This window comes from Dromaius novaehollandiae, chromosome 1, assembly GCF_036370855.1.
Source record: "Dromaius novaehollandiae isolate bDroNov1 chromosome 1, bDroNov1.hap1, whole genome shotgun sequence".
Lineage (NCBI taxonomy): Eukaryota > Metazoa > Chordata > Aves > Casuariiformes > Dromaiidae > Dromaius > Dromaius novaehollandiae.
The window spans coordinates 118,046,111-118,059,475 of record NC_088098.1 but is presented as its reverse complement, the minus strand read 5'-3'; the positions used below and the strand labels follow the sequence as shown (position 1 = coordinate 118,059,475).

At 47.1% G+C, this 13,365-nt stretch overlaps 1 protein-coding gene across 1 annotated transcript in view; it reads right to left on the bottom strand.

Moving 5' to 3' along the window:
- The window catches only part of CLIC6 (chloride intracellular channel 6), a 33,630-nt gene extending 25,629 nt beyond the window's left edge, over positions 1-8,001 (bottom strand). Inside the window, exon 1 of the mRNA XM_026121509.2 lies at positions 6,679-8,001. Coding sequence (XP_025977294.2) covers positions 6,679-7,887 — 1,209 coding nt within the window. The 5' untranslated portion in view covers positions 7,888-8,001. The remainder of the gene's footprint in view (positions 1-6,678) is intronic.
- Between the last annotated feature and the right edge of the window lie 5,364 nt (positions 8,002-13,365).

The window sequence follows — 13,365 nt, the reverse complement described above, 5'->3', positions numbered from 1 at the left end:
CCTCAAATTAGACAGACAGCATGAAAATTCCCAAGCACAAGTTACGTGATAATCACCTACTGCAGCAGTTGTCACAATTTCTAAAGCAACTTGTCAAAATTTGTAAAGATGCAGCCATCCAACAGGATTTACAAAATGAAGGTTCACTTCTGACAACCAAGGACCAAAGACAGGAAGCAAATAAGGAAAACTTTCATCTTTGCCCCTGGTTTGTAAAGAACATAAGATCGATCTCCTTATATAGGCAAGAGAACAAGGGCTGTATGCTTGAATTTTGGGCAGCAGGATAATCTTGTGGAAAGTTCCCGTGGGTTGCAGAAAGCAAGAAATACAGGACATGCTGAAGGACTGAATCAGGAAAGTAACCCCTGTTTAGCAAAGGGCTTAATTGTCACGTGACTTTAAGCCTATGCTTGAAGTAAAACACATGGTGAGGTGCTTTAGTGAATCAGTGCACTCAGAGTAAATAGAAATAGAAAAAGGTATAGGAACATAGTTCTGAAGACATTTACTCTATTTTTTACTCTATTTAAAAACGTTTTTGCCTCAAATAAGCCTGGACAATAGCGCAGATGTCTAAGACTGGTATAACACTCTGGGCATACACAGTTTTAGGACTTCCAAAGCATGGACAAAAAGGTGGCCCCAAGAAGTATGACTAGATCCTACCAAAATAATCAAAGGTTAGGTGCAACTTCACATTTGTGATCTTTATGTGTATCTCTATAATTCTGAGGTTGGAGTGTTTCTGGAACAGGATTTGGACTGTAAGTTGTCAAAACTGCTATTAGCATAAGTAAACAGAGCAGTGCTGCTCCACTAAGCATGATTCCAGGAGCAAAGCTGCAAAAATAATTTTGGGGTAGCTTTTAAAGTTTAGCGAGTGGCTCCAAGGACTTCATTTCTTTGTAGAAGTCTAAGCTTTGAAAAGTTGAGAACCTGCATCGCCAAAAAGGAAAGCATGGACAGGTAAAACTGAAAAAGATTATACATCCAGAAAATTTGCACAGCTTTTTGAGAAAAGGGCTGAGATTGTTGCCTTTTAAACAAAAGTCTCCCAAGAACAATTTTATTAAAAGAAAAAGAATGCTGAAAGAATACTCAGCTCCCAGAAAAACTGCTGCAGGTGCACAGGGCCCAAACAATAAACTGAAGAGTTATGAAAGGAATTCATAATGCCAGTTCCTCTTAAGCTGTATTAGGGAACCCTAAATTGCCATATTCCTGCTGACAAAATAGCTGAGAGAGGGCAAATACCCGTGAGAAGTTAGCCAGTTTCCTGCTTTGCAAGACAGCCTTGGGAACAGAACTGCATAATGTGTTTTAACTAACACACATCCTGGCCTCCACCAGTTTGGTGGACTATTCTGATTTTGCTGGGCAGCTCTACAGCCCCAACAGGGCTCAGTCACAACTGGGTTCAGTTTGATTCTGGTTTCAGTAGATTTAGGCTACGCAGTGCTCATGCTCTGCTCCAGTACCTAAGCTTCTCCCCAAACCTCTTTTAATCCATAAATACCAGGGTAGTATAACTCCATGTATACAAATCTTTACTTTCGCCCTCCCGAGGTCATCTGAATTCTGAGTTTCTACAGCGAAGCCGTATTAAAAAACGAATAGTAAACACACATCTACTTTCATTCAATAAAGAACGTCAGCTATTCTCCTTACAAACCATACTTATCTAACTGATTTACAGACTGATTGCACCAATGAGCAAAAATCCAAAACTGAAGCATAAATATCTCCTCAGTGATTTTACTCTGAATATTGACGTCAAGCTTCAGGTACAGAACAGAGTCCACTGAACAGGCATGCAGGCTATGAGGATTTTCTAGAGATTTGAGCTCCTGCTTTCCACAGACTTCATAGCTACAGTATTCAAAGTCTAGAGGTTCAGTTTTAGAATAGCCCATTTTTACTTTAAATAGGTTATGTACAAAGCACAGCTCCATCACATCACAGAAAATGAATTTTTTTTCTTGTTCCATAGCATGTAACACACGTTACCATTGAAGCTGGATAAGTTAACTGTGATGGCACAGTTTGGACACGCAGATGCAAGCACTTGTTATTTTCTGTGTCTCTAGTCACAGTAAGGCTTCTGACATTTTTACCTTCTTGTTTATCAGCACTTTTGATAATTCAGCACGTCTCTAAGTATATCAAGTCAGTGAAGCACATCTCAGGAATGGTGCAAGGAAACTGCATCAGTAAAGTAACCTCATTTTTATCAGAACATAACAGAATCTGGAATCACTTAAAAACTTTGTTCCCTGGTAGGAATGAAATAAGTCCCTGAATGAAATAAATGACTTTGAATTAGAGTTCAAGAATGTTGCAAAGATTAGATAAAGCCTACTGCTTTTCACTGGATAAAATCTCTTACCTTAGGCTCACAGGCAGCTTTTACTATATGCCATTTAACCCAAAACATAAGTAAGACCTGCCTTGGAAGGGGAATAATCTCAGAAGACCTCGTATTCAAATTGGGTTGGTTGGCTGAGTGTTGGCACTCAGCACTTACAGCTGAATTATTATCCCTAGAAACCTTTGGAATGATGAAAATTGTAGTTGCAGCTCTGGTGTTTAAGTTTTATGTCTGTAAGAAAATATAAAACTGACAGGTAGGAAAGTTTTTGTTTGTTTAATTTAGAAATGGAATTTTACATCCTGTATAAATTTTTAAGATTTGATTGTTAAAAATTTTTTTGAATAATTTTGACTAGAGTTCCATTATATTCAAATAGTAAGATAAACTTTGAGCATTTACAGACATTTTCTGAAAAATAAGAGGCTCTGGCAGAGGTGGGGAGGGTAACATACACATACCATTAACCTTAGAAGACAACCAGCTAGCAAGCTTCAACATCCCCAAGGTGTCCTGCTCAAGGTGCCAGATAAGCTTTGTGGAATTACCAAAGAGCAATCGGAAAGTGTATCTGGATGCCCTTTGCAAACATTTGACTTTGAAACACTAGAAACACCAAGCAACACTATCTAAAGGCAATATACAGTGCAGATTGTGTCATGGGAAAGTAGAAATCAAGTAGCAGTCTTGAGAAACCTTTTTGATTTTGATACGATCTTGCTCAAGGAGTCTTACATAGTTCAGCTTCATTTTGAGCACAAATCAACTGCCTAAAAATGGATGTCTACTGTCTTTTGAGGTGCCTTAGCATAGGCTCTGTGGTATTCAGCAGCTAGTCCAGAAGGAAATTCCTGCTAACGGATAGAGTATCTCAGCACCAGATCTGTATCCTGAGCCCTAGGTGTCCGAGTTCAAACTACCCCACACTGCTTAGCAGCCCAAAGCACCTCAAAAGTACATTTCCCAATGTCCACTTCCCTCGAGGTAGCAGAAAGTTCACCACCCACCTCACAGTGGGAAGCACAAGGCAACATGATATTCACAATATTCAAATACATGTATGCAAAGTGAAACAACCCAATGCAAAGCAGCAGGAAGCAGAAGAGAACAAATTTCTAAATTAGAAAGGACAAGCTCATGGTCAACAATGGTAAAAACAAGTGCTTATAACTATACAAAAGTTGTGACTATCATCAAATAGTTATATCCAGAAAAGTCTCACTTTCTTTTTGAAGGTGACACTTGTTTGCTATCCTCTGAAACTTTATTACTGAAAGACTGGCAAGTATTGCAATGTCAGCCAAGTCTAATGTAACACTCCTAACATGGAAACAGTGAGCATCATTCTGACTACCACTACCTTATTTTCTTGCGAGTTTTCTCCTATTATGGGGTCTACTTCTATTCTATGCTCTATTTTTGTATTGTGCTACCAAATCATGGGACACACCTCCTCTCTGACAAGCACTGTGCACAGAGGCACGGATAACAGGCAGGCAATCCCCACCTTGTCCACTTACAACTAAGTCAAAAATCAACAGGCTGATGAAACGAACAGAAACTGGGACTACAAGGAACCTGAGGCCATACTTGTTAGCAGTCAGTTTCCAGTGGCTTTGCAGAAGGGAAGAGTTTTAAGTAAAGGTTTGAGGAAGATGAGCGAGGTGATGACTAGTGCATTTGCAGCGAATCCCCCCAGCTGTACAGGAGAAAGTACAAATGGTGCTTGCTCAGAAATGCAACAGAGGAGTCAAAGACACCCTTCAGTGGCACTTGCACAGCACAGGTGGGTGTCAACATCTCGAAAGCATGTAAGAGATAATAGGCAGGAGTATAATAGTGGTATAATAGAGCATGAGCGAGTTGGTTACATGCGTATTGGAAACACGCATGTGAAGGAAGGTGTTTCAGGCTGGAACAGAAATGTCTGCATTCAGTTTGATTGCCTACCTTGTTTCCTTAACCCTTGAGTTTTAGCAATTGCTCAGCAAGGAGCCCCATGCCTGGGACAGCGAGACTGTCTCCAGGTGACAGCGAGAGCAGCATGAACTTGCCCAAGAGCAGGAGAGAGGTGCTTCCCACTTCCCAGCACTGCACCCCCTGTGCAGTTTGAGGAGTGAAGGGATGCTGAGCTCTCCAGTAGGCTTTTTTTCTTGCATCAAAGTGGAGAAACTCTCAATCTCAAACTTAAAAAAAAAAAAAAAAAAAAAATCTAGTTCTGGGTGAGATAAAATGTTCAAGCTTTGTAATACTCCTCCAGTGAAATCATTAGAAAAGTGGCTGTAGTATTTTCAAAGCATTCTGAAATTACTAATGCTAAGTCAATCATCAAAATGCTCCTTCTTCTGTCCTCATTAACTCAAAAATATATTAAAAATGCTTAATCCTTATATTTTTGGATTACAAAGTCACAATAGATGTTCCTATCCTTATGCCTTCTAATTTTGGCCAGGTTATTCTTCTACAAAGAGCGCACCCAGATCTGATGTTACAAACGTAGCCCTTATGACTTGCGTATAATCCTGCCACACTGGCACTCAGCTGGGGAATACATGAGCATAAAACAAGAACAGGAAAGTTACGAAAGTGTTGGTGCAAAAGGGAGCTGTTGATCTGTGAGCCAGAAAGTACATAAACCATCACTGCTAGGCTGAGCAACAGTAGCTTCCACTGCATAAACTTAACACACACACACACACAAAAAAACAAAAAAAAAAAACAAAAAAAACCCACACATTTCAACCTCCGTCTTACCATCTAGCTAACATAGACCAACCTGACATACTAAGTTACCTTTAAACCACAGAAGCTCTCCCAGCCTGTGTTGTAAGGAAATTCCTGAATTACGGAGAGGCTGGAGCACATTCACCAACATTAAACATTATTAATATCCAACTTTCCACTATGGTGCTATCCAGTATGTTTGACACTAAGCATCTGTAAGTGTCAGAGCATTCCTCAGCTTTTTTTCCACTTATGGAGGCCAAGTCTTGGGGGGGGCGGGGGGGGGGGGGGGGGAAGAGTGCACATTTAGGTGGGATAAATCAATGTGTAGATATTGCTCCACCTCCTATCTCCTCATCCAGAGCAAGACTGGCAACAACTTCTTCTTTCACACTTAATTCAGGCTACTAAAGAAGTGGCCTTGGCCAGTCCGGGGGGTGCAGCATTTGCACAGGAAGTATGGCTGCCAGTGGAGAATGCCCCAAACGCCTTCTGCTTCCTTAGTTTAAGTCTGGGTGTGCTCTGAAAAAATATCCCACCTTGTTCCACATGTTATTTTATCCAGAGAGGTCAGAGAAGAAAAAGATCTCACAATGGTTTTCACATACAGAAATTCCTCATCTGATACTTTGTCTCTGTGGATGGATGCTGTTTCCCACATGCAGTCCCAGTGATTTTAGTGGGAGTCCAGGTTCAGAGGAGAACAAAGCACCAAAGCTCTCCAGCATAAAATAGCAGAAATTAGTTTTAAGACCATTATAATTTTCCATCTTTTTTTGGCTATTTTCATCTAACCTAAGGTCTTGGCCGTCTGAGCATACACAGGTTGTACAATTTTAAGGGATAATGTTATATTGTTGGACAGTTACTTACTGACTTACCGAATCCAGTACTGCTACATCTGGGGGCAATTAGCTAAACTTTGGGCATTTTCCAGCATGAACTATGATTAATAACATAATTAAAGAGATTTTCCAGTTTCTTCCACCTAAGCTGTATTGATTATGTTATGATGCTGCACTCTACACCCTTACTACACCCAAGAGCTTAAAAACCCCTTGAGAACCCCCAGAAGTTGCCGCTAGCAATTGGAAATAGATGCTGCTAGGTACATCCCCATGCACGCCCCAGGTCCCCCGCACTGCACTCAGGAGGCCACAGGGTCCGCCAAACCTGGAGCCCACCAAAACGCAGATCCTGGCACATGCTTTCCATTTGCACCTAGACAGACAGCAAGTAACACAGCCCAGAGCTCATCAGGGGAAACTCCGTGAGAAAGCACCTTGACGGGTCAGGTCTGAGCATCTCTGGTCCTGCTGGTGCCATCAGTCCCCTGGGCCGAGGGGACAGGTGACCCCACCCTTCAGCAGGCCAAGTAGGAAGCCCGTCCCTGTCCTGCCTGCCCTGAACCGGGGAAGGAATGAGAAATCAGAGGCAGGATTATGTGGGGCGCTAACAGCCAAATCACCGTATCCACATGGGGTTTTCGCCTGCTGGATTTAAAAGCCACTAGCCACAGGAGCTGCCCAGGACATGGAGGTTGGCCAACCGAGGTTTCCCTGATGATCCCCCCCACACCTTACCTTGACAAAGAGGGAGATGTCGTGTTCCTGCTTCTCCTCCTCCTCCTGCTCCAGGGCAGCCGGCGAGCCCGCCTCATCCTCCTCATCCTTGGCAGGGCCCCGCAGGCCATTCAGGCTCGGGCCCTCGGGGTCCGGCAACCCGTCGGGCTGCCCCACCACTGCCACACCTCCCCCTGCCTCTGGGGCTGCGCTGGCCACTCCTGCCCCCGTCACCCCCAGCGCTGCATCCTCACCGCCGGAGTTGCCTTCCCCGCCGCCGAGGATGGCAGCCGCTGTGTCCTGGGGGCTCTGGGGAGCGTCCTGCTCCCCTGCCGCCGGGGCCGCCGCCGCCTGAGAGTCTGTCCCCGCCGGGGCCGCTGCTTCCTCCTGGAGGTCTGTCCCCACCGGGGCGGCCTCCCCTGCTGCCTCCTCGGGGGCCACTGTTTCCTCCTGGGAGTCTGTCCCAGCTGGGGCGGCCTCCCCTGCTGCTTCCTCGGGGTCTGACCCTGCCAGGGCCGCTGTTTCCTCCTGGGGGTCTGACCCCACCGGGGCAGCCTTCCCCGCCGCTTCCTCGGGGTCTGAGCCCAGCGGGGCCACTGCTTCCTCCTGGTGGCCTGTCCCTGCCGGGACAGCCTCCTCGGCCACCTCCTCGGGGTCTGTCCCCGCCGGAGCAGCCTCCCTTGCCGCTTCCTCGGGGTCTGTCCCCGCCGGGGCCACTGCTTCCTCCTGGGGGTCTGTCCCCGCCGGGGCGGCCTCCTCCGACGCCTTCTCCGTGTCTGTCCCCGCCAGGGCGGTCTCCCTCACAGCCTCCTCGGGGTCTATCCCGGCCGGGTCAGCCGCCCCCGCTGCCTCCTCGGGGGCCGCCGCCGCGGAGCCCTCGGGTGAGTCTCCCTCCTGCCCCGCCGCCTCCCCTCCCGGCCGGGCAGCGCCCGCCGGGTCGCCCCCGTCGGGGTCCCGCTGCTCTGCCCCCGCCTCGGCCCGCTGCCCGCCACCCGGGGGCTCCGCCGCCCCCTCGGGGCAGTCGCCCGCCGCCCCGCCGCCGCCCGCGGGGGCGCCCGCCGCGGCGCCCCGCTCCTGCCCGGCGGCTCCTTCCCCGCTCAGACGCGGCGCTTCCGCTGCGGGGGGCCCCGCCGCCCCCTCGGGGGCGCCCCCGGCCCCCGCCGCCGCTTCCCCGTTGCCTCGTCGCGGCGGGACGGGGCTGCCGCCGCGCTGCCCCGGGCTCTCTGCCATGTCGAGCCGCACCCGGCAGCGCAGCCGCTGGCACCAGCACTGCCGCCGTACCGGGGATCCGCGCCGAACACCGACGGCGGGGACGGCCGCGCCTGCGCACGGCGGGGGTGTGGGGGGTGTGGGGCCGGGCTGCGAGCGAAAGGGGGCGGGAGCCGCAGGTGCGGGTGCTCCTCCTCCCCCGCGGCCCCGCAAGGCGCTGGGGCAGCGGGCGCCGTGCCCCCCTCCTCTGCTGCGGACCTCCGCCCCCTCGGGGAGTGCTTTCCCGGTTATTCCAGCAGTTCCTGGCACTGGAGGAGGCGGTGGGAGTCGGGCACAAAACCCTGATGTTCCTCCCCTGAGCGGCGTCCTTCAAACCCTGGGTAGAAGCAGCACTCAGCACTTCTGGAGAGTTTGCAAAGGGTTGTCAGAAAGTTTGGGCCTGGTTTCAGAGGCTGGCTGGGCCTGCGTGGTGAGCACCTGGTGCCACCCCAAAGCCACCCTGGCCCATTCCTGCCCTTGCTTCTCCTGCTCCATCCTTGCAGCTCTCCAGACACTCTGCCTGCCCTCTGCTTCCCACCAGTCTTGGACCTGCAAGCCCTGAAGCAACATCTCCCACCTGCGGGCAAGAATCTCTGGTCTCCCAGCTCCTCCCAGTGTGGCAGTGCAGCTGGGGAGCAGATTGTGGGCAGGGGTCCCCCCTCCATCAACCGGCTAGCCCCCATGCTGGTTTTCACAGAGTGCAGCAAGTGGCTGAGTCTACGCTCTGACCAGCTTTGATCAGAGGAAGCCATGGGGTCCGTGCAATGCCCTTCATGGTACGTCAGGCAGGAGGCGCAGCTCAGTATCTCTGAGCACTGCTTGAGTATTTGGGGTCAAACCTGAGCCACTGAGCTGCAGTGCCCACCGGCCACCTCTTACTGCATCCCGGTGCCCATTTAGCTTTGACTTTTGTAAGAGTGACATGGGAGAGCCAAGAGCATTGGCACCAAACACACTTGGTCAGGAGTAGGAGACTAGTGAGAGGCGAGCGGGGGCAGAGTACTTTGGGCCGCCCTGCCAAGCTGGACCCGCTGGCAGGTGCAGCTGGTGGCCATCGAGGAGCTAGCCGTTTGCTAGCCACGGCGCAGCGTGCGCAGCATGGCTGCAGTCAGAACAAGGCACCGGGCTCTGCTTCTCTAGGTCCAGCTTATGAAAGGAACCACAAATAAGTACCCCGAGCACCACTGACCCCCCGAAACTGGCAGAGCCCTGACAGTCTTGCACAGTTTCTTCAATGTACCCATGAAGCAAGATTTCATCTCAGTAGCTACCTAGTATCTGAAAAATGTTCCCAAGTAGTCTTTGGGTTGCAACAAACACTGTTAGGACTGCTAGGACGCAAGCCTGTAGCAAGGTAGTGCAAAGGCCTGTATCCATATAACTAGCATACAGCTGTAAGAGGAAACATCATGACACTGGGCAAAATATAACTAGACCTTCTTTTAAGTAGCCTTCCTTCATATGTTATCATGCCAGGTATTGCCTTGCAACGTGCCCCTGTGAGAATCTGGAGCCTGCATTTAAATGCAACCAGAAAGCAACTGTGCCTTCTTGGTGAGGCAGCCGCAGATTCATCCCATATACATTTTTCTTTTCCAGATATGAAACACATTTTCTCGCTTTTGGTCATTTCTCTTGCTTATGGAGGCACTGAAGCTTTACAAAAAAGACAATCTGTAGGTGTGAGGATAATCTTCAGTACAGTTTTGCTGTAGGCAAGCAGAAGTAATCTTCTAGGAGACGCAACCTGCGCTAGTCCCATTCTCCCCAGAAGTCTAGCAGTGGTGATTTATGTGAAAGGATTCCTCATTTCACAGATCCTGCTGCTTGAAAGGAACATCTTCCTAGTTTTCTAGGTGTGGAGGGAACAGTAGATGGAAAAGTTAGCTGACAAGAATGAGGTAGCTTATTTAAAAATATGGAGATCCAGATGGGATGCTGGCTGGAAGGAAGAAGGCTCACCTCTGCTGAGGTTTTCACCATGGGAATGACCAACATCTACAGCACAACAGCGGTGGGAAATTTGCAGGAGAATCCTAGCATAGACATAACCACTGAGGCCAGCTGGCTATATTCAGATGACTGCTGGGTTTGGCTGTGCCTCCTGAGAAACTGCCTCCTGCTCCCAGTCCCCTTGAGCTCAGCTTTGGTGGCTGATGGGTGCTGCCAGTTGGGCTCCCTCTTGCAGCCCCATGTGGCACAACTCCCTTGGGCTCAACTGAGATGGCTGATCCTCAGTGTTTCTTCTTTTAAACTGTCCCTGGATGGCAGATCTGCAGCATTGCTCTATATGCCTTTTTTGGCAGTTTCAGTTTTCGTTCAGGTTGTGAGTCTGACATGGGACTTGCATTACAATGATTTGATGGGACTACACGAAAGCCAAGTGTGTCTCACCAGGGCTTATTCACTGGGGAGCAGTTTTAACCTGTTTCCTATTTTTCTTTATTTGTCTATTCCCTGCTCTGTGGCTCTCAATTCAGTACAAGATAAGGTGAGGATTTCAAGGTCAGCAAAAAGTCTTCCAATGATAAACACTGTCTGATTATTAATGTTGGGCAACATTTAAGAGTAACAAAAGATTAGCTATTTAAATACTCACAAGAATCTGACAAAGGCAGAACAGAAAAGGAATAACAACTGACACAATCAAGCTGTTATTATTATCTTTTTATAACAAGGAAAAGTTTAAGGTGTAGTGTTTAATATAGTTGCAATTTTTATGGAGTAATGTTTGAATAGTTTGTAATGGATCTTGCTATGGTTTTCCTCAAGTATATGCACAGACATTTTTCTAATTTTGGCAGAGTTAAGACCTAGCAATGATATCTGTAGGCATTGGATTAATGATTCTTTTTAAGGACAACTAAAATATTTTGGAGATGCAGATTGACAGATTAATTGTGAAGTCAAATTTGTGATGAATCCAGCATAGAAAACTCAGAGAGTTTTTAAAGCCAGTTCAACTATTTGCTTCCCTCCCATTCTCTCTATATGGAAAACATATTATCTGTTTTTCAAATGCAAATAGCTTTCTCTGCAGAAATGCTTGGATTGTTTTCTTGCTGACTGTTCCTATAGTCCAGGAATTAAGAAATTATAAATGGAGGGTAGATGTGATGTGTAGCTCATTCCCTTCTTTGCCCTAAGCAGTGCAGCGACTATTGCCTACTCTAGCTGTCCACCTCATTTGTGCTTATGCCATGAAATCCACATGCAAGCTAGACAGTCAAAGTAGAAATTCGGAGAGTCGGTGGGGAGGAGTTAAAGGGGACAAGGTGGGCACAGTTCAGAGACCAGCTAGCCAATCAGCCTAATAGAGAGCTCCTTATAACTCTTCAATGTGGTTTTACAAAGGAAGTTTTGGAAATAGGAGTTTAATAGCAGATCTGTACTAGTGAAATCCTAGAGCTTTGGATATTTGTTGTTCTGCACTCTGTTCATTCAACACTCTTCCCCTGCATCTCAGTCACTTAACAATTAATCTTTCTTGGTTCATGCTCCTCTACTCCTTCAAGCTCTTTACATCCCATCTGTTTATAAAACAGACCCTCAGCTAATAAATATTGTTTTCCCAGTTTGGCTTCAGGAAGGATTAGTGCACACCTTCTTCATTTAAAAGATGAGTGCAGGTAATTAAGTATCACAGCTGTTAGACATTAGCAGACAACATGAACACCCCTTCACAGTCTGTTAGCAAACAGGTTGTATCCCTGGTGGTTATCAATTAGGCTGTTCTTCTTTGGATTATTGTAACTCCTCTTCCTTCCCGGACTGTACAGTGAGCTGCAGATCGAGGCTGTAGTTTTTGCAGCCTGAAGTAAGGAAAAACACCTCTCGCATTACAAAGGGCTCTGAGAGAGCTGTCCTCCCCAGCCCCACAGCAGAACAGGGTGGGTTTTCATGCCCCCACCAGCCAGTTCATGGTCCTACGCAGTAATATAACTGCCAATTATTTAATGGTTTACCCTAATACACCCAACTGTGAACTGGGGTAATGGTATCAGCAAGGTGCTTTTGCCTCCCGTGCCAGCTGCTGCCTCACCCAGGAGCATGTTCTGCCTGTTCCCTGCTGCTGGCTGAGCTAGTGCTGTTTTACCAAGTATGCACATTGGCTCTCTCCAGGGTTTACCACTTTTCAGGAGTGAAGTTACCTACTCCCAGGCTGAAAACTATCTTCTCACAGTTAGACTTGTGCTTTCTTCTGCCATGAGCTGAGCAACCACAAATTTGCACTGAGCTGTGGGAAATACAAGGGAGCAGAGTCTCCAGCACCTACTTCTGTGCATGAACTGTACCAGCAACTGAGGGTGACTGGCTGAGAGAGCACTGTTGCTGCTGGACACACCTGAGCTTAGGTGAGATGAATCCTGCCCTAGGTGGTTCTCTTAAAGCCTGAAGTTTGAAAACAGCCTTTCAGCAAAACGTGGGCTAAAGCTTGATTCCCCCACACACGTATGTTTTGTGTTAGTTCTTATTGCAGTTGGTAGTTTTACTTGAGTTTCCACGAATTGTGGTATAAAATATTATCTCATATAAGAGCATGGCTACCAAACCCTTTATGATGAAAAAGGAAAAAGCTGTGTTCACCTTGTATATAAGCCAGGTCTGTGTTTTCCTGCCTTGAAACTAGGGAAAAGATAAAGCTGCAAGTGAAAAAATAGTGTTAGAGGACTATAATTTTTACTGCTTTTAAAGTACATTTATGTAAGCTATGTTCTTTTTTTGTCACTGGTTTCTTAAACTTTTGTCAAGAAGCTTGTGTGGTGTCCTGTTGCTTTGTATTTGATAAGGTGTTCAGTCTGCCCAATCAAAGCTAGCAGGAAGAGATGCTTCTTCTCTGAAAATCGGGGTAGCATAGTGTGTGCACTGAGGGGGAGGGAAGTGTGATGCCATCTCTATTTAGTTTTGTGAGCTTCCCTGTGCTAAGCTGATTAGAGGCAATCGGCTCCTTCCTAGCTGCTTAGTGGAGGGAAGAAGGTGGGTATGTATACATGCAGGAATGGGAACAGCCTGTAAGCAGGGGTCAGAGGCAGTGTGCTGTTGATGTAATGGCAAAACAAGCAATGTGGGGTAAAGTGTCAGAAAGTTTTGATGTTCTCTGTTCTGCTTTAGTCTTCTATTTGCCAGCAAAGTTTCAGTGGAGTATCCTTAGCTCATCAAAAGCAAGATGATTTTTATAGATCTAAGGTAACACAGATTATGTAGGTGGAATACTGTTCTACCGTCATTTAGAAGTTAGTTTATTGTTTATGACTTTCTCTGCATTTGACTGCAGCATCTCTGGTAACTTTACAGTCATTACTGGTAAAGATTGCTGGTATAGAAAACATAGACAAGCTATCTCTAACCAAGGCTGGAAAAAGTAACAAGGAGGAGTAGATGCACCTTCTTGCCCAATGTTACCAGTCCGTTTCTTCCTTCTGTTATTAAGTTTTCTGAATTCTTGGCTTCTCACGAAGC